A 19,418-nucleotide genomic window follows, 5' to 3' on the forward strand; every position below is an offset into this window, starting at 1 on the left:
AGCTCCTCTCTGTCTCTCTCATTTTATTCCTCTCTTTTGTCTCTGCCTTTAGATTAATCTGTCTTTCCATCTGTCGCTCTCTCTTAACCTCCCTGTGTGTGTCTCTCTGACTCTCATCCCGTTTCGTTAGCATCAATCCTCCTCCGCGAGCTTTTGTCCAGCTCTTCTCTCTGTCACTCTCTGTTTCCCATTTCCTCCCTGCCTCCCCCTTTGGCCTCAGTGTGCGGTGATCCAGAATTACAGGGGGGTAGAGCAGGTGCGCTGCTGGCCGGCTACTGCTGCTGACTCGCATAAATGCTGAGAGGTGAGTAGTGAGCTGCTGGGGTTGAGGAATACAGCTGGCCTCTAATGCTGATGGACCTCCCTCAGGTCGAATGTTTGCCAAGGGCTCGGCCAGGTGCTCGGCAGCGTATGCAGGCGTGCACAGAATCTGACCAGATATCCACAGCTACAAACGGATATGAAACACATGTGTGTGTCAAATGTAATAAGAATTCCCAGGTGCTACTCAGATTGTGGGCTGCAGAGAACAATGGAGGTTGTCATTTTGCCTGACTCGGAAAAGCTAAAAGCCAGGAAACTGGTTTCTCCAAATCATTTTCTGAACTCTGACCCATAGCATAATTATTGACACGCGTATGCAAGCCAAACCCTTTTCACCTTGGTCACTCATGTTTTCAAGAGCCTCTTTTCCAGTTTAACATGATTTCAATCTGTGTTCTCCCCCATGTCTTTCCGTCACCGCTTTCCCCAGCTTTTCTGAGCTTTGCCCCATGTTTCTAATTTCCCCTCCCCGTCTCCCTTTTTTGTGCAAACACGGTAGAACAACTCACTCCTTGCTCGCAAAGCCTGGTGAAAGCTGTGGGAAAAAAATCCAATAAACATAAGCCGTGGCTCCCCCTTGACTCTCCGAGATGTTATTTAAACGCGACACGTGGTCGATTTTTCCATTCCACCTTGATGCCCTGACACCCTTCCTTTCCCCCCTCTTCTTCAATATGGATTTAAGATGTTTGTGCCTTTTTTACCTTACTTCCTGCTTTCCCTAAATTGGTAGAAAGAGAAGGGTAAATAGGCAAAGGGTGTGTGAATAATGCAAGGCGAACATTAAATGTCAAGGCAAAACATTAAAAAAAATTCCCCATTGTCTCGCTGGCATCCGCACAATGTTTTATGCATTTTATAATTAGCGGGAAGTCTCAGAGGAGAGGGAGGCCTGGCAGTTCCTGGGTTCGCTTATTTCTGTTGGAAGTTACAGAACATCATTTGAAAGGCAAATCTCACAGTTCCATAGATGAGGAAAACCAATGCAGGAATTATTGTCTGAATCAATATTACTTCCAACATGTGTTAGCTGCCTCGCATTTACAGTATAATCTATATTCATCAAAAGGAGGGAAGGAAAATCCTACGAAAAGGGAACAGATTACACCGGGATTGAATGGTTTAGGTTTTTTAATATGATTGTTCAGAGAAAGAATAAACCAATGACAGTTGGGATAAGAAAAAAAAGTGAGATGGAGTGGAAACAATGACATATCTGAGAAAGAAAGGAAATATAGGGTAGAGAAAGGGAAGGTCTTGTACAACGGCGATACAGAGAAGAAATACCAAAGGATTCCGTATTGTATAGGCACACACTGAAGGTCTTTGCTCTAAACAGTTACCACTCGCTCTCAATAGGCGCTTTCACACCAAGTACTAACAGAGATCACATATCACATGGCAAAGAAACAAACAAGAAACATACAGGTACAGCACTTTCCCTATTGCACATACATAATCAAATATTGCACTTTTCCCTATTGTATTTATACATAAATCAAATATTGCACTTTCCCGTATTGTATTCATACACAAATCAATATTGCACTTTCCCTATTGCACCTATGCATAGTGTCCGTCAAATTGCACTATCCCTATTGTGTCCATGCCTATTTACACATAATGCACTTCCCCTATTTAACCTTCTCGATTGCACAAACTACACTGTAAACATTTCACCTCCCAACAACTCACATAATCACAATTGTTTCTGACTGTTCAGCAGCTTGATTGACAATGGAACAAAGGAAAACTTATACCTGTTCAATTTACAGTTTGGTAATCTATACCTTCTGCCCCGAGGGCAGCAACTCAAACTCTCTATACAGGATGTGTTTGGGGTCGCATGTGATTTTACGGCCTTGCTTTCTCACCATCTCCTCAAATGTCCTCCTCAGCAGCTTCTACTGAAGCCTTCCGAGTAAATCGCAGAACGCAGACACCTCCTCATCTCCACCGCTCCCATGTTTTTTTTGTGTTGCCATAAGTTAGTCTCTCTCCGTTGGTGCGCTGGGCTAATGCAAATGCTAATAATGCTAATGCCAGCAAATACAATGGCGGCTTCACAAAACTTTTCTGAGTTTTACGGGGTGTGGTTTACAATTCGCCCAGCCAATCAGACATGGGAAGCTTTTTCTCCCAGGAAAGTACTTGTATCACACAGACATATTTATATAACTATAACATTTCAGTTAAAGGTCACCTACTGTATTATGCAAAATTAACTTTTTCATGTATTTTACACATCAACATGTGTCCCCTCTGTGTAAAGAGATTCTGAACGTTTCAGGAAAAAAGATTCTCTAACTTTTTGTCCTGATCCATTTATATAAAAACCTGTCTGAAAATGAGCTGATCAGATGTTGTCCACTTTGTGATGTCATAACGATTGTGTGGCTTGTGTCACCATTAGCCAATCAGCAACCAAGGTAATACCGCCCCCACCTTATCACCTGAATCTCCTCCTAGAGCACCATTGTGTTCTTTTTATCCAAATATCTCTCAGAGGGGCGTGGGGAGTGGCTCCTTATTTTCATCTAAAGTAAAAGACAGAGAATCAGCACTTTGGAAACAGGGCTGAAACAGAGGGGTTTCAGGAAAGTACCTGCTCTCTAACAGGGTCTAAAAAGGGGGGACAAAGTTCTCATGAAGTTAAGTTCTAGTTCCAGATCTTTTTGGTGTGAACGCAAAATCCCAGGAACTATCGGAACTAAAAGGGAAAAGTACTCCGGTGTGAAAGCGCCTATGGTTCCATCCTGCCATTCGTTTACTCTCTATAGCCCCTATTCTTTTTTCTTTCACATGCTTTCTTTCATTCCTTTAAATGTTCATCTCACATCCATTGTTTTCATCAAAAACTATTTTATTTATTGTTTGGTCTTAACTTGTTGTGTGTTGTTTCAGTCAGTGTAACAGAGAACACTTTGTTATTTTACAGGAATGATCTCTAATGATTTCATGTTCCCTGAAGTCAAATTCCATCTGCAAAAAAGTATGTTGTGCTTGGATATGATCAGACTGCAAACATATGTTTATGAGAAACCACGTCAAGAACTGAAGTTAAATTGGCTGGATTGCACCGCCCTTCAAAAAGGGAAAATAACAGCTCTTTCAAATAAAGTAGCTTGATCAGAGCTGCAAAACAAGTATACAAACAGTACATGAACAGATGTTGTTTATGTGTTTTTCATCACAGATCTATGGTTCCTTTTGCAATCTGCCAGTATTGAACAAAAGTAAAACTAATTATGACAACCAACGTGCAATAATTTTAAACAGCTAAATCCAATTATGCCGCATTTGAATCAAAACTAACTACTGTGACCCTAAACTTCAACATAATATAGATACAAAATAAACAACAATTTCTTATTGCTCTTTTACACTACAAACAACAGACCAGAACAATTAGATATCCACTAGCACATTTGTAATCAGCAGCAGCTCTACCTTAGACAGTAGAAGGAAACATACCATTATACCATCCCATTCATCTTGTTCTCATCCTGCCCTTAGTTTCATAAATACATTCATTTGACAGATGACTTTGCTAATTGCCTTTTCAAAGTGCAGTAATCTCTCGGCGTAGCGAGAGCGAAAATTAAAAATGCAGTGCCCTGAGTATTGTTTTCAAGTCTGAGCGTGCATTTATCCACCTGAAATTAATTCTCTAATTTGTTTGGAAGATAAACAGGGAATACTTGAGATCCCAATCCACTTCAAGCATCCTATTCACTACTTTGCATATCCGTTCGGAAATGCTGATTTGTCCCTGAAGATTCCGCCCAGAAATCCTTCTTCTCATTAACAGTAAAATGGGGAGCAAGCCTCGGCTCATCTGCAGGGCACTGTCAAAGTGTCACCTTGAAGAAAGTGTTAATACAGTGTGTGTTCCTCTGCATCAACTGAATACAAGACATAGGAAATGTGGTGTTCAAATCGGACAGTTCACACTTGAGCTCCAGTGTGATTTGTGCTGATGTGTTGTTGTGTGTGCTGCTAACACTCCTGATCATATGGAGGTGGATGATGACATCCCTGTCCAAACACACCAAGCATAAAAAAAGTGAAAGCAGTCAGAGCTGTCACTGTGATTCATATCCAACCCTTAGCCACAAATAATGTGATTGCTTATGGCATAATTTACAACCGCTATCTTCTCCGTCACATGGTTGATTCCCGAGAGGTGTTGCGCAAATGATAAGGGATGTCACGATTCCAGAAATTAAGTAGTTCATACAAATACCAGTAAAAATCCATGATTCTCGTAACTTTTTCTTGATTTCATTTGACAAAACAGTGAACAAATGATCCCAGCAATGAGAAACAAACTGATATTATAAATGTCCCCTCTCTGGGACGAATAAAGGTATTCTGATTCTAAACTGCTGTCAGTCAACCTGGCAGAAATTATAAGAGACAGTATTTTGTGACAAGGAATTGTTGTTCTTGTGTTTGACTTGAGGTTTTACTTATGTATTTTTAAGTTAATTGTAATCCTGTCATGTATTACAGTCTCAGCCATTTGGATTTAGGTCATACTTATTGTCTGGAGGTTGTGTAAAATTATTGTGGGAAATGTAGGAGATCATTTACCTAATTAGTTTAGGCAGTGGATGCAGTATATTAAGTAAAATATCACACATACATCCACTGAATACCATATATTGATGACAGGATTAACCTGATTGGTTTAGGTGTATAACCACTATCACCAGACTGATGTTGTGTTGAGCCTGATTTGTATTGAGCCTGGTCTGATTTATGATCTGGTTGCCAGACATACAAACATATTATGTGGCTAGGTGCACACGAAAGTCAGTGAAGTCCAGTCTGGATTTCGTCAAGATATGAAAAACTTTAACCCTAAATAGGGCCATTAATCACACCAAACAACAAAAGTTATTTAACAATGCTTATGGCTTAACAATACCTTTAATGTGCACATTTAGAGCAGACTTGATTCACACTGCTATGATTGTTGTAAACGCTATACTGTACAGTAAATAACACTTTGAGGGAAATGTGCTGCCTTCATAATTCACTATGTACGGATAGACACATCATGAACATCAAAACTGTGAATTGAAATGCTTCTTACAATGATTTTAAAGCCATATATTTCTGTCATGTTTTTTCCAGGCCAGTGGGAGGGGACTGTCAGAAGAAATGCCGGTCTCAGGTGCCCTAGTACATCACCACCTGGACCATGGCAACTCCTTGGCCGATGAGAAAAGAGAGGTGCTCCCATGGCTCCACCTGCCTTGCTAGATGGTCGGCGTCCTCCTTGATGCTCCTATGGTTGCCCTGGGTGTTGCTATGGACGCCGTGCTCCACCCGAGCTGAACAAGTGGGTGGCGCGGTACACGGTGGGAAGGTGTCACACAGTTCCTTGTCATCCTCCTCGTCCGCATCATCGTCCTCGTCCCCGTCCGGCTCTTCGGCGCTGGGCTTCAACACGAGGCAGAGCGGGGGGCAGCTGGACTGGCTGCTGTCGGAGAAGGGACCTTTCCACAGATGTCCAGAGTACACAGAGTTCAGAGAGAGGTTCCAGCAGGGATTTTCTACCAGATACAAGATTTACAGGTGAGCAGGGTCAGCACTCTGTGTGTGTGTGTGTGTGTGTGTGTGTGTGTGTGTGTGTGTGTGTGTGTGTGTGTGTGTGTGTGTGTGTGTGTGTGTGTGTGTGTGTGTGTTATACTTGTATCACACAGACATATTTATATAACTATAACATTTCAGTTAAAGGTCACCTACTGTATTATGCAAAATTCACTTTTTCATGTATTTTACACATCAACATGTGTCCCCTCTGTGTAAAGAGATTCTGAACGTTTCAGGAAAAAAGATTCTCTAACTTTTTGTCCTGATCCATTTATATAAAAACCTGTCTGAAAATGAGCTGATCAGATTTTGTCCACTTTGTGATGTCATAACGATGGTGTGGCTTGTGTAACCATTAGCCAATCACCAACCAAGGTAACCCCCCCCCCACACCTTATCACCTGAATCTCCTCCTAGAGCACCATTGTGTTCTTTTTATCCAAATATCTCTCAGAGGGGCGTGGGGAGTGGCTCCTTATTTTCATCTAAAGTAAAAGACAGAGAATCAGCACTTTGGAAACAGGGCTGAAACAGAGGGGTTTATGGGAAGCCTGGGTGAACTGTTTGGTATTTCGAGCCAAACACTTCAGAGACATGTTTGGTATATATCTGAGACCTATAATATATTGCTGAGACACAGTATAATAGGGGATCTTTAAGTATGATTTTTTTTACAGAAATAAAGAACGTATTGGCAGTTAACTAACATTTGTTCAAAGAATGGCTAAGGCCAGCTCTACTGTTGTATTTAAATTGTTATTCATACAGTCACATATGTTGGTATACATTTAGTATCATAGTGATGCCTTGCATTTTATTCTGGACTTTGATTTGGGTGTTTTCTCTCATTCATGATCTATAACAGCATATTTATGATCAGAATCCATATTTGTCAAAAACATCAAGAACAAAGTTACCAAGCAAACATGACAGCACAAATATTTTATTATCGCTATCCGTATCACTGACAGAAATATATGAAAAATATAACCACGTCGAAGTCAAATGAAATGAAATAAAATGGATAGCAGTAATATCAAGATGATAAACAAGCACAGGAACAAAGACTAGAGGTCAATATGAGGATATGTGTCTTTTCAGCTTTGCTTCTGCATAGAAATCTGTTTTTTTTCTCTCTGCATTTTTCAATAATGCACTAGAAATCCATCAAGCCCTGTCTGTGTAAGGGAGCGTGTAATGAAAAGATGTTTGACTTTAGCTCAATATATGCATTATTGTCAAACACAGCCCATCTATATTAACATTTACTGGATGGGTAGAAACTCATTTCAAGCAGCAGTGTTAGGATTTGTGTTACACTGCAGGAAGGACAACAAAAGATCTCCTTTCTTTTATTAAAGATGTTTTTGGGTTTCTAAGGGAGGAAGAAAATAATAAGTAGAACTTTTGTTTGGAGATTTTGCAAGCACTAGAAATGGGCAGTTGTTTGTAGATGTGTTTTAATTCACGTCCTTGCTAGTTTTACAAAATAAAATGAGTTCAGAGTTGGACGCTTTAAAGAGTGCAGTCACAAATCCAAGGGAATGTTATATGAACTTGTTAAATGAGATTAAAGGGTTAGGGTTAATAATTTTAGTATAATCTGTGAATTAATAATAGAGGAGCATTGTTCATTTTAAGCGTCAGACCCAGAATAAAAGTATGTTGTTTGATTTTGTTATATTTTTTTATGATAACAGACGTTTGCTGATTCTATCTTTTCTGTGTTATGAGCTCAGAAGGGTCTGTTGAAATAGCTTTCCAGCTTGTGATATTAAACAATATTATAGTACATATTTATTAAAGTCAGAGAAAAGATAACTTTTCATACATTCAGCTTCACGTATCTCAATGTAACGATTTGTCTGACAGCTCATAACTGGAAGCTCATAAATCAGACAAACATCTTTTCATTTTTCAAACTTCACACAAATGTCAGCTTCTCTACAACTGCATCATTCAAAGGGTGGAACCCCAGTTGCGATGCTGCAACATATTTCAAATCTTGAAATATGAATGAATCATGAATGAAACCATGAATCAGGAAACACTTCAGTCCCGGTGTGAAACTCACATTTGCCAGACAGCTGAATTACAGCAGGGGTCCTTAGATATTCATTTGTTATATAGTTAGAGGAGGATGATTAGGAAGTATATGATTATTAAATTCAATTAAATGTTGTATAATAAATAATAATGCATTTATCTCATGCTTGGGCAAAGTTAAATATAACCCTGACAGTAATGCAAATGGATGGAAATTATAGTATGTCTTTATGTGAGATTAATTGTAACACTAATGATAATATATTATTAGGGATGACATTACTTATTATCATAAAACAGAGATTAACAAACACCTCCTTTGATTGTAATTACTGGAACAGTAACACACACACACACACACACACACACACACACACACACACACACACACACCACACACACACACACACACACACACACACACACACACACACACACACACACACACACACACACACACACACACACACACACACACACACACACACACACACACACACACACACACACACACCCACACACACACTGTTTTGGTCTAAACATAACAAAAACAGCGCATCACAGACAACAACAACAGCTGGTCAGCATTACGATGGGTATGCTTCTGTGCTTATGCAAGTCTCAGTTGGTTAAACATACTTTTTGTCCTCTCCTGCTCACTGTGATCACATATACGTATTGTGCCAAACTGAATATTCAGTTACACATTTTGTTTCTGTTTCCAGAGTATAGGCATTTGATCATTTGGTATTACATATGAATCTAGTGATCAACACATCCTTTTGCCATGTTTGTAATTGTGAATTAATCTGAAAAAAATATATCTATTATTTAATTGTTGTACAAAAGGGTTTGATTCCTCCCTGTGTAATCCACTAGGCTTAAACATCCGTACTCCAGAGCTGATTTAAAAAAGGCTCAGTTTCCAACTAAGTGCAGATCAGGAAGCTGACATTGAAATTACAGGATGCATTTCCAAATGTGTCCTGCTGATCCTCCTGAGAGAATGTGTTTTAGTCTATAAAAGAAAAAGCAAACCTGGCCAGGCTTCTTTTTCAATTAATTACATATGTTTATGATCAATGACAGTAGAGATATGTTTGGCAAAATAACTAAAACTATTATAACTGTTAAGGTTTTCGATGAAATATCCTAAATGTCCAGTAGCTGTTAGATGTGCGGTCTATACTGTACATAATGCAGTGCAGTCTTTCACCAGGGGCCTGTACTACGAAGCTGGTTCAACCTAACCTGGATATGTTTGAGTTAGCCGGTTGGCCTAATCCAAAACATACTCGCTCTCGCTAAACGGTACTACGACGCGGGTTATCAAGTGGATCGCTCAAGCCAGCCGTGTCCTATCTAGTTAGGTGCGCGTTCACATGAAAGGGGTGGTATTTGGAGCATTCGACCAATCACAAACATGGAGAAGCGTACTGACAGCGCAGCGTCATACTTCCTGAATGAAAAGTCAACTATAATATTAGACATATGAAGAAGTTAAAGTTTAAACATCCATGACTTAAACACTTTATCCAGGATAAAAGCCACATAGCTGCACCTGCAAGGTGAATACAGCTGGTAAAACAAAAAGTGTTTGAATACATTAACAGGTTTATGATATCACTGCCCCGTCTAAAACACGAGTGGATCTGACTTTAATTACATTTGTCTCGAGTGTTTCGTCAACTTAATGTGTTGTTTAAAATAATACTTCTGCATACAGTATGTGACACTGTGAGTGTTGCACGGCCAGATACGGCTCAGCTGACTCAGATAATAAAATATATGATACATTATGAAGTGATATACTGTACTTAATGTTACTCTGATCCGGTTACTTATGTTGTGGCAGATATTTAAGTAAGCTTTCTTAACGCTAATGTTATAATAGTCAGATTGCTCTGAAGATGGGAGGTGATATTCTATTAATGTTCACGTTCACACAGTCTTTTGCCGGCCGTCTTTCCTGCATCGGCAGCTTTTCCGTATTTCCTTTCTCCTGAAATATGACTTGATCGCTTTAAACTCCGCACACTGAGCTCTGATAGGTCAGCAGGCAGTGCTTTCACTGAGTTGAACTCTTATCCTGCAACCTAACTTGGTCCCGACCAGGTTAGCCACTAAGCATAAGTTACCATGGAGATCTAGCCTGCTAAAAAGAGAACCAGCTTCGTAGGACCAGAAAGCCGGAGTTTTCCCTGAATTTAGCCGGCTAAGCGAAAATCCTGCTTCGTAGTATACCCCCCTGGTCCAGAGTTCATGTCGGTCACCATTATCCAAATTGAATACCAAATGTGATATTAGCTGCATCCGCTGAGGCTGCAATATAAATGTCCATTGCCTTTACTTTAAATATATTTTAACGTATACCGATATTTCACTTTCCTGCCTCCATGAGCTCTTTAAAAATCGATTATTCTAAAAGTTGTCATTTCCATTTGTACTATCAGTGCAAAATGTATACCTGCCAAGGATATGGTCTCTGACTTGGCTGAGAAGATCTTGTATATTGGGGCTGAACATCAGACTGTAAACAATGTGGTACTGCACATTGGAACAAATTATGTTATGAAACAACAGTCAGAAGTGCTGAACAAAGACTTTAAATGTTTGTTGGAAACTGTCAGCTCTCTAAATGCAGAGGTGTTCATCAGTGGCCCTCTACCGCCAGTCAGAAGAGGAGTGGAGAGATTCAGCAGATTGTTTGCACTGAACACCTGGCTTTCAACTGCCTGTACTGACCATTCTGTCTATTTTATTGACAACTTTAACTTTTTCTGGGACCACAGACATCTTTTTAAGGCAAATAGAGTTTGCCTGAACAAGTCAGGAGTGAAATTGTTTATCTCTAACATATTCAACTGCCTGCATCATCAATCTGTTCCCTCTGCCAAGGACAAGCAGCAAGAGGAATCAAAACAAGAGAAAGACACAACACATCGCTCAGAAAACCTTAAGAATCTATCACTGCCTGAGGAATGTCTTGATTATTGAATGGAGGATTCTCCACCGCCCTTCACCCCCCCTATCACCTCTGAGGATACTCTTCCTTCACCCCACAGCTCTCTCTACTCTCCGTTCACCCTTTCACCCTCGCCCACCCTCCTGGAGATCGCTGAACACATGAAGGAGATACAGAGGGTTGGCACCAATTCCTTCCTGGAGTTCAAAGACCAAACTAAGTCGATGCGCAGGGTTGGCAGCATGTCCTTTACCCCCGCTCCTCAACGACGCCCATCAAAATCACCGAAGCACCACCTCCCCCAATTTCATCACCGTGCCTACGTCACCCACCTCCTCCCCCTGGATGTGCACCAACACCCCCGTCACCATGCCTACCACAATCATCCGGACCAAAACGTCCTCCCCCCCTTCAAGACTGCTGTCTCCAAAGCCTGATAAGAATGTGTGTGTAAAAAACGCAAACACTGACTGATATATGCTGGGTCCAGGCTCAAGGGCGTATGGCACACTCAACCCTTTCCAGGGCATGCCGGGGCCCTGCCTGCCAGTAGCTTTGCCGATATCTGTGTTGATAGGTAATAGATTAAGAGCGATGAATCAGCTTAGACACAGGAAGTGCTCAAAATGTTGTGTGAGTTTATCAAATTTAGAAGTGATTCCATGTCAGCCACAGCTTGCCACAAAAAATCAGACTGATAGTGTATTCAACAAACTTAAACTTAAAACATTTTTAATCAATGATTTTATCACTGAGCACAATCTCGATTTTATGTTTTTAACGGAAACATGGATTGAACAAAATAACAGTGCAGATGTTCTTATCGAATCAACACCTCCCAACTTCAGTTTTATAAGTCAGAAAATAATGCATAAGAAAGGAGGTGGAGTTGCTATTTTGTTCAATGATTCCCTTCAATGCAGGAAGACATCTTATGGGAACTTTGCTTCTTTTGAATATGTGGCCCTTCAGCTGAAATGCTCCTCTCAAGCTCTGTTCCTAAATATCTATAGACCACCCAAATACTGTGAAAGCTTTTTTGATGACTTTACTGAACTGCTGTCGATAGTGTGTATTGACTTTGACCGTTTAGTCATTGTTGGTTAACATCCATGTTGACAACCCCCAGGACAGAGGGGCTAAATAACTGTGTTGTGTTCTTGATAACTATGGACTGACTCAGCATGTGACGGAGCCCACGCACAATAAGGGGCACACTCTGGACTTAATTATCTCAAAGGGTCTGAATATCTCTAAGGTTGTGGTGACTGATGTTGCACTCTCTGATCATTCCTGTGTTTTCTTTGAGAGCTCTATTTCTGTTCACAAGAATGTTCAAAAAGAGGTAACCACAAAGCGATATTTATCTGAAAATACGAGGGAAATGTTTACTCAGAATTTTTCTTCAACACTTTCCCCTGCTAACATCTCAGTAAATGAGCTAGATCATTTTAATTCAAAAATGTTATAGATGCCATTGCTCCAACTAAGGTAAAGGAAGTGCCTGGGAAGAAAATATCTCCATGGAGAAAGGCCATGACCGTGAGAACAGAGAAAAAATAGTGTTGAAACGCTGATTGCAGGTGGCGATAAACAAATCTCTAGGTGCACTTTGAAATCTATAAAGAGAGACTTGGCCTTTTATAATTTGGAATTGAAATTTGCCCGACAGTCTTTCTTCTCTGATATCATTACCAAAAACAACGCACGTGCCTTGTTTGCTACCGTTGACATACTAACTAACCACCCAGTGTCAGTAGCCTCTGAATTTCTATCCACCAGGGCGTGCAATTTGCCTCTTTCTTCACTGACAACATTCAGAAAATCAGACAAGCAGTCAGTGCCTCTGCATCAGGTACAGCAAATGTGTTGTCCCTGTGTCCACTTAAAATCAATTCAAACACCATGACACAATTCCATCAGATTAATGATAAAAACCTAGAGGAAATTATACAACTTCTGAAATCCTCCTCCTGCTGCCTTGATATTATTGCAACAGGGTTTTTCAAAAACGTTTTTCCTTGCATGGCCTCAGATCTACTTCATATAGTAAACAAATCTCTTCACTCAGGTGTTTTTCCACAGGCCCTGAAAACTGCAGTCATTAAACCGCTCTTAAAAAAGCATAATCTAGACGCTTCAGTAATGAACTATTACAGGCCCATATCAAACCTGCCATTTCTAGGTAAAATCATTGAAAAAGTAGTTTTCAACAGTTGAGTAATTTCTTGCATTCAAATAATCAATCAATCAATCAATCAATGTTTATTTATATAGCCCAATATCACAAATGTTACATTTGTCTCAGTGGTCTTCACAGTGTGTACAGAATATCAGTATGACAATACGACACCCTCTGTCCTTAGACCCTCACATCGTACAAGGAAAAACTTCCAAAGAAAACCCAGTTTAAAGGGAAAAATGGGAGAAACCTCAGGGAGAGCAACAGAGGAGGGATCCCTCTCCCAGGACGGACAGACGTGCAATAGATGCCGTGTGTAAATTGAAAAGATAATACATTTGCAACATAGGTAGTCCAAATGTTTGGAAATGCATGTGTGTATAATAGGAAGATGAATCCACGAGGATATCCATCCAGGACCTATGATCCAGGACCACAGCCACGACTCAAGATCCAGCGCTCGCGATCCAGGACACAGGACCGCAGGATCATCCATGACTCCGGATCCCAGCGTATATAGACACCAAAAAGAAAGACATTTGGGGAAGCTGGGTTAATCGGAACATGAGTGTACACGGGTATAGACAGAGAGAAGGAAGAAGTAAGATGTCCCCCGACAAACTAAGCCTATATCAGCAAAACTAGGGGCTGAATCTAATCAGCCCTAACTATAAGCTTTATCAAAAAGGAAGGTCTTAAGCGCACTCTTAAAAACGGATAGGGTGTCTGCCGCCCGAACACAAACTGGAAGCTGATTCCACAAATGTGGAGCTTGATAAGAAAAGGCTCTGGCTCCCATTGTACTTTTAAAGATTCTAGGAACAACCAACAACCCTGCATTCTTGGAACGCAATGCCCTAGTAGGACAGTAGGGTATAATGAGTTCTTTAAGGTAAGATGGCGCCTGTCCATTAAGGGCTTTGTAGGCGAGAAGAAGAATTTTAAATTCTATCCTGTGTTCTATAGGGAGCCAGTGTAAGGCAGCCAGAACAGGAGTAATGTGGTCCCTTTTCCTAACTCTGGTTAGTACACGAGCCGCAGCATTTTGAATCAGCTGAAGCGACTTGATTGACTTCTTGGTACTCCCTGATAATAAAGAGTTACAATAATCCAGCCTAGAAGTAACAAATGCATGGACTAGTTTCTCTGCATCGTTTTGAGGCAAGATATGCCTGATTTTTGCAATGTTACGTAGATGGAAGTAGGCGGTCCTTGAAATTGATTTTATGTGGGCGTTAAAGGATAAATCCTGATCAAATATAACACCAAGATTCCTTACAGTCTCACTGGAGGCCAAATTAATGCCATCCATAGTTAGTATGTCTTTAGATAATTTGTTTCGTAGATTCTTCGGGCCAAGTACAATAACTTCAGTTTTGGTCGTGTTTAACATCAAAAAGTTTAAGGTCATCCACGTTTTTAAGTCCTTAAGGCAGTCTTGAATTTTATTTAGATGATTAATTTCATCAGGCTTGATTGATAAATATAGTTGAGTATCATCCGCATAACAATGAAAGTTTACAGAATGATTCCTTATAATATTGCCTAACGGAAGCATATATAATGTGAACAAAATAGGTCCGAGCACTGAGCCCTGTGGCACTCCATGGCTAACTTTGGTTTGCGTGGAAGATTCATCGTTAACACGTACAAACTGAGAGCGTTCAGATAGATAGGACCTAAACCAGCCTAAAGCAGTTCCCTGTATGCCAACTAAGTGCTCTAGTCTTTGCAATAGGATATCATGGTCGATAGTATCAAATGCAGCACTAAGATCGAGCAAAACAAGAATAGAGACAAGTCCCTTGTCTGAGGCTATTAGAATATCATTTGTGACTTTAACCAGAGCTGTCTCTGTGCTATGATGTGTTCTAAAGCCAGACTGAAAATCTTCAAATAAATCATTGTTTTTTAAGTAATCACACAACTGTTTTGCGACCGCTTTCTCAAGAATTTTTGAGAGGAACGGAAGATTAGAAATAGGTCTATAGTTGGCTAAAACCTCTGGATCGAGGTTGTGCTTTTTAAGAAGCGGTTTTATCACTGCTACTTTGAATGATTGTGGAACATAGCCTGATAATAAAGACATATTCATAATATTTAATAAAGAAGTGCTAATTAATGGAAAAACTTCCTTCAACAGCTTAGTTGGAATTGGGTCTAACATACACGTTGATGGTTTAGAAGAGAGAATCATTGAATGTAATTGTTCAAGGTTAATGGCTGAAAAGCATTCTAGTTTACTATCTAGTGTAATATTAGAACTTACGATTTCGGGAGCTGTTGATAACACTATACTGGTCGAAGGCAAGAGGTCATTAATTTTGTTTCTAAGAGTAACAATTTTATCGTTAAAAAAGCACATAAAATCATTACTACTGAGTGCTAAGGGAATAGAAGGCTCAATCGAGCTGTGGCTCTCTGTCAGCCTGGCTACAGTGCTGAAAAGAAATCTTGCATTATTCTTATTCTCATCTATTAATGAAGAGTAGTAGGCTGCTCTCGCTTTACGCAGTGCTTTCTTATATTCATTGAGAGTAATATGCCAAATTAAACGAGATTCTTCAAGTTTAGTGGAACGCCATATCCTTTCAAGTTGTCTAGACTTTTGCTTTATTTTGCGGGTTTCGGCATTATGCCATGGAGCTAATCTATGTTGTTTTATTTTCTTCTTTTTCAAAGGAGCAACATAATCTAATTTTATTCGCAGCGCATCTATAGCACTATCAACAACATGATCAATTTGGGGTGGTGTACATTTTGTATAAGTTTCCTCCCCTACATGCAGACATGCTATCGAGTTAAGTATTGGTTGAATCTCTTCCTTAAATGTGGCTATAGCACTAACAGATAGGTTTCTGCTGCAAGAGCTTTTGACTAATGCTTTGTAGTCTAGTAACAGTACTTCAAAAGTTACTAAGAAATGGTCGGATAAAGCAGGATTATGCGGTTCGACTAATAGTTGCTCAATTTCAATACCATAAATCAGAACAAGGTCGAGAGTGTGATTATAACAGTGGGTTGGTTTATTTACACTCTGACAGAAACCAACAGAATCTAATATAGAGTTAAATGCAACAGTAAGGCTATTTTTATCATCGTCAACATGAATATTAAAGTCACCTACGATAATTACTTTGTCTGTTTTAAGAACCAAAGTTGATAAAAACTCAGAGAATTCTGATAAGAATTCTGAATAAGGACCTGGTGCACGATACACTGTAACAAATAAGATTGGCTGCAAAGTTTTCCAGGTCGGATGCGTAAGACTAAAAACGAGGCTTTCAAAAGAGGTATAATTACATTTTGGTTTAGTATTGATAAGTAAACTTGAGTCAAAGATTGCTGCAACTCCACCTCCTCGGCCCGTGCCTCGAGCAATATGAGTGTTGACATGGCTGGGTGGAGTGGCCTCATTTATGCTGACATATTCTTCATGTCTCAACCAAGTTTCAGTGAGACAGCATATATCAATATTATAATCTGATATTAAATCATTTACCAATATTGCTTTAGATGCTAGAGATCTTATGTTTAAGAGACCAAATTTAATCTTCCTGTTTTGTTGCACTGTAGTAGTTGTTACATTTACTTTTATTAGGTTATTATGTATGACACCTCTATTAGGTTTTACATTAAATTGTCCTTGGGCAGACACACACACCGCTAATATTGGGTATTTTATTGGGTTCGGGATTCCTATGGGTGACTGCCTAGGAGAGAGCGCAGAGAAGCGTGTAAGACTGCGACTCTGCCTCCTGGTCTCAACTCCAGTTTGTCATGGATTACGTCCACAAAGCCCTGAAATGTTTGCCGAAATGAGATCTGCACCTTTCAAAGTAGGGTGAATGCCGTCTCTCTTAATCAGACCAGGTTTTCCCCAGAAGGCTGTCCAATTATTTACGAAGCCCACATTGTTTGCTGGGCACCACCAAGACAACCAGCGCTGAAATGATGACATGCGGCTATACATGTCATCATTGATCAGATTGGGGAGGGGACCAGAGAAGATTACGGTGTCCGACATTGTTTTAGCATAACTACACACCGACTCCACATTAAGTTTTGTGCATTCTGATTGGCGTAAACGAACATCATTACCACCGACGTGAATAACAATCCTACTGTATTTACGTTTATCTTTAGCCAGCAGTTTAAGATGCGCCTCAACGTCGCCCGCTCTGGCCCCCGGAATGCATGTGACTGTGGAGGCTTCGGTCTCTAAATTCACGTGTCTCATAATAGAGCTACCAATAACCAGAGTTGGCTTCTCAGCGGGTGTCTCGCTGAGTGGGGAATATCTGTTAGATACGTGAACGGGTTGGTGGGGACCTGCGGGTTTCGCGTTATGCCCCTTCTGAACAGTCACCCAGCCTCCCTGCTGCTCGGGAGTTGCCGGGGGACGGCTAAGAGGAGCTACATTTTGCCGGTCCGCACATGCTAACATGGGCTTTACTTTAACTGAGTTACTTTCTAAGATGCGGAGCCGGGCTTCTATGGCTATGATTCCCGCCTCCAACCTAACAACTATACTACATTTAACACATGTATCCTTACCAGTAAGGGAGGCCGGGAAGTAACCAAACATGAGACAGGAAGAGCAGGAAATAGCACCAGAAGGTGGGGAAAGAGCCATGGCTAGCTATCAAGCTAAAGTAGCTACCGTTAGCAAACCCGAAAAGAGTGTAGGCAACTGTGGAGTTACAGTCGCTAAGAGAAGGAGAGTTGTGAGTGCTTAAGCTGTAGTAACGTGTGATTACAACGTCAGGCAGTTGCCGTGATCAAGAGTTTTAAAACGATCGATTAAGTTTAAGTTAATAAGCTATCAGCAACAGAACAGGCACACGGGATACCCGGAGATGAAAACAACAACAACCGGAAGTTACAACGTGCAACGTGCTCACCGCAATAGGTTCCTCCTTCCGCTCACCAAAATAACTGTTTGGATGTGTTCCAGTCAGGATTTCGTCCAAACCACAGCACTGAGACTGCTCTTGTAAAGGTCTTCAACGACATCCACTTAAACACTGACAGTGGCAGAACTTCAGTGTTAGTGTTATTAGATCTTAGTGCTGCGTTTGACACTGTTGACCACAACATATTACTAGACCGACTGCAACCGGGTGGGACTTTCATCAACAGTTCTAAATTGGTTTGAATCCTACTTAAAGGACAGACAAAACTTTGTTTCTATAGGTAAATACACATCTGAGTTGACAAATATGACATGTGGGGTACCTCAAGGCTCCATCTTGGGGCCTCTTCTCTTTAACATCTACATGCTACCACTGGCTCAGATAATGAAGAACAACAAAATAAGTTACCATAGCTATGCGGATGACACACACATTTACATAACCATTTCACCAGGAGACTATTCTCCAGTTAAACACTGAGTAAGTGCATTGAACAAATCAATGACTGGATGTGTCAGAACTGTCTCCAATTAAACAAAGACAAAACTGAGGTAATGGTTTTTGGAGCCAAGCCAGAACGTATAAAGCCAGAAATCTAGGTGTAGTCATGGACTCTGACCTGAGTTTCAACAGTCACATTAAAACAGTTACTAAATCAGCCTACTATCACCTAAAGAATATATCTAGGAATAAAAGACTAATGTCACAGCAGGATTTGGAAAAACTTGTCCATGCTTTTATCTTCAGTAGACTCGACTACTATAATGGTGTCTTTACAGGTCTCACTAACAAATCTATTAGAAAGCTGCAGCTAATTCAGAACGCCGCTGCTCGAGTCCTCACTAACACTAAGAAAGTGGATCACATCACTCCTGTTCTGAAATCTTTACACTGGCTTCCTGTGTGTCAAATAATAGATTTCAAAATAATGCTGCTGGTTTATAAAGCACTGAATGGTTTAGGCCCAAAATACATTTCTGATCTACTGCTAAATTATGAACCATCCAGATCTCTCAGGTCTTCAGGGACTGGTCAGCTTTCTGTCCCCAGAGTCAGAACTAAACATGGTAAAGCAGCGTTCAGTTATTATGCTCCAAATATCTGGAACAAACTCCCAGAAACCTGCAGGTCCGCTTAAACTCTTACTACTTTTAAATCCAGGCTGAAGACTTATCTTTTTGTCGCTGCTTTTAATTGAAACTAAGCCGTTGTGTTCATCAGTAAAGTGGGACTTCTGTGTGAACTATTCATATCTTAAACTGCAGTGTAACTTTTTATTCATGTACATTTTATTCATGTGTTTTTTCTTTTAATGTTGCTTTCATTATCTTTTCTTTTTAATGACTGTTTTTAAATGCCTTTGTCTGAATGTCTTTCATTT

At 40.3% G+C, this 19,418-nt stretch overlaps 1 protein-coding gene across 2 annotated transcripts in view; it reads left to right on the forward strand.

The window, feature by feature from the left end:
• Window positions 1-19,418, forward strand: part of brinp2 (bone morphogenetic protein/retinoic acid inducible neural-specific 2) — a 229,143-nt gene that overhangs the window by 106,548 nt on the left and 103,177 nt on the right. For both annotated transcript variants that reach the window (XM_034105331.1, XM_071206358.1), the window contains exon 2: window positions 5,467-5,910. In XM_034105331.1, coding sequence (XP_033961222.1) covers window positions 5,534-5,910 — 377 coding nt within the window. In that variant the 5' untranslated portion in view covers window positions 5,467-5,533. The remainder of the gene's footprint in view (window positions 1-5,466; window positions 5,911-19,418) is intronic.

This window comes from Pseudochaenichthys georgianus, chromosome 17 (genome assembly GCF_902827115.2).
Source record: "Pseudochaenichthys georgianus chromosome 17, fPseGeo1.2, whole genome shotgun sequence".
In the NCBI taxonomy this organism is placed as follows: domain Eukaryota; kingdom Metazoa; phylum Chordata; class Actinopteri; order Perciformes; family Channichthyidae; genus Pseudochaenichthys; species Pseudochaenichthys georgianus.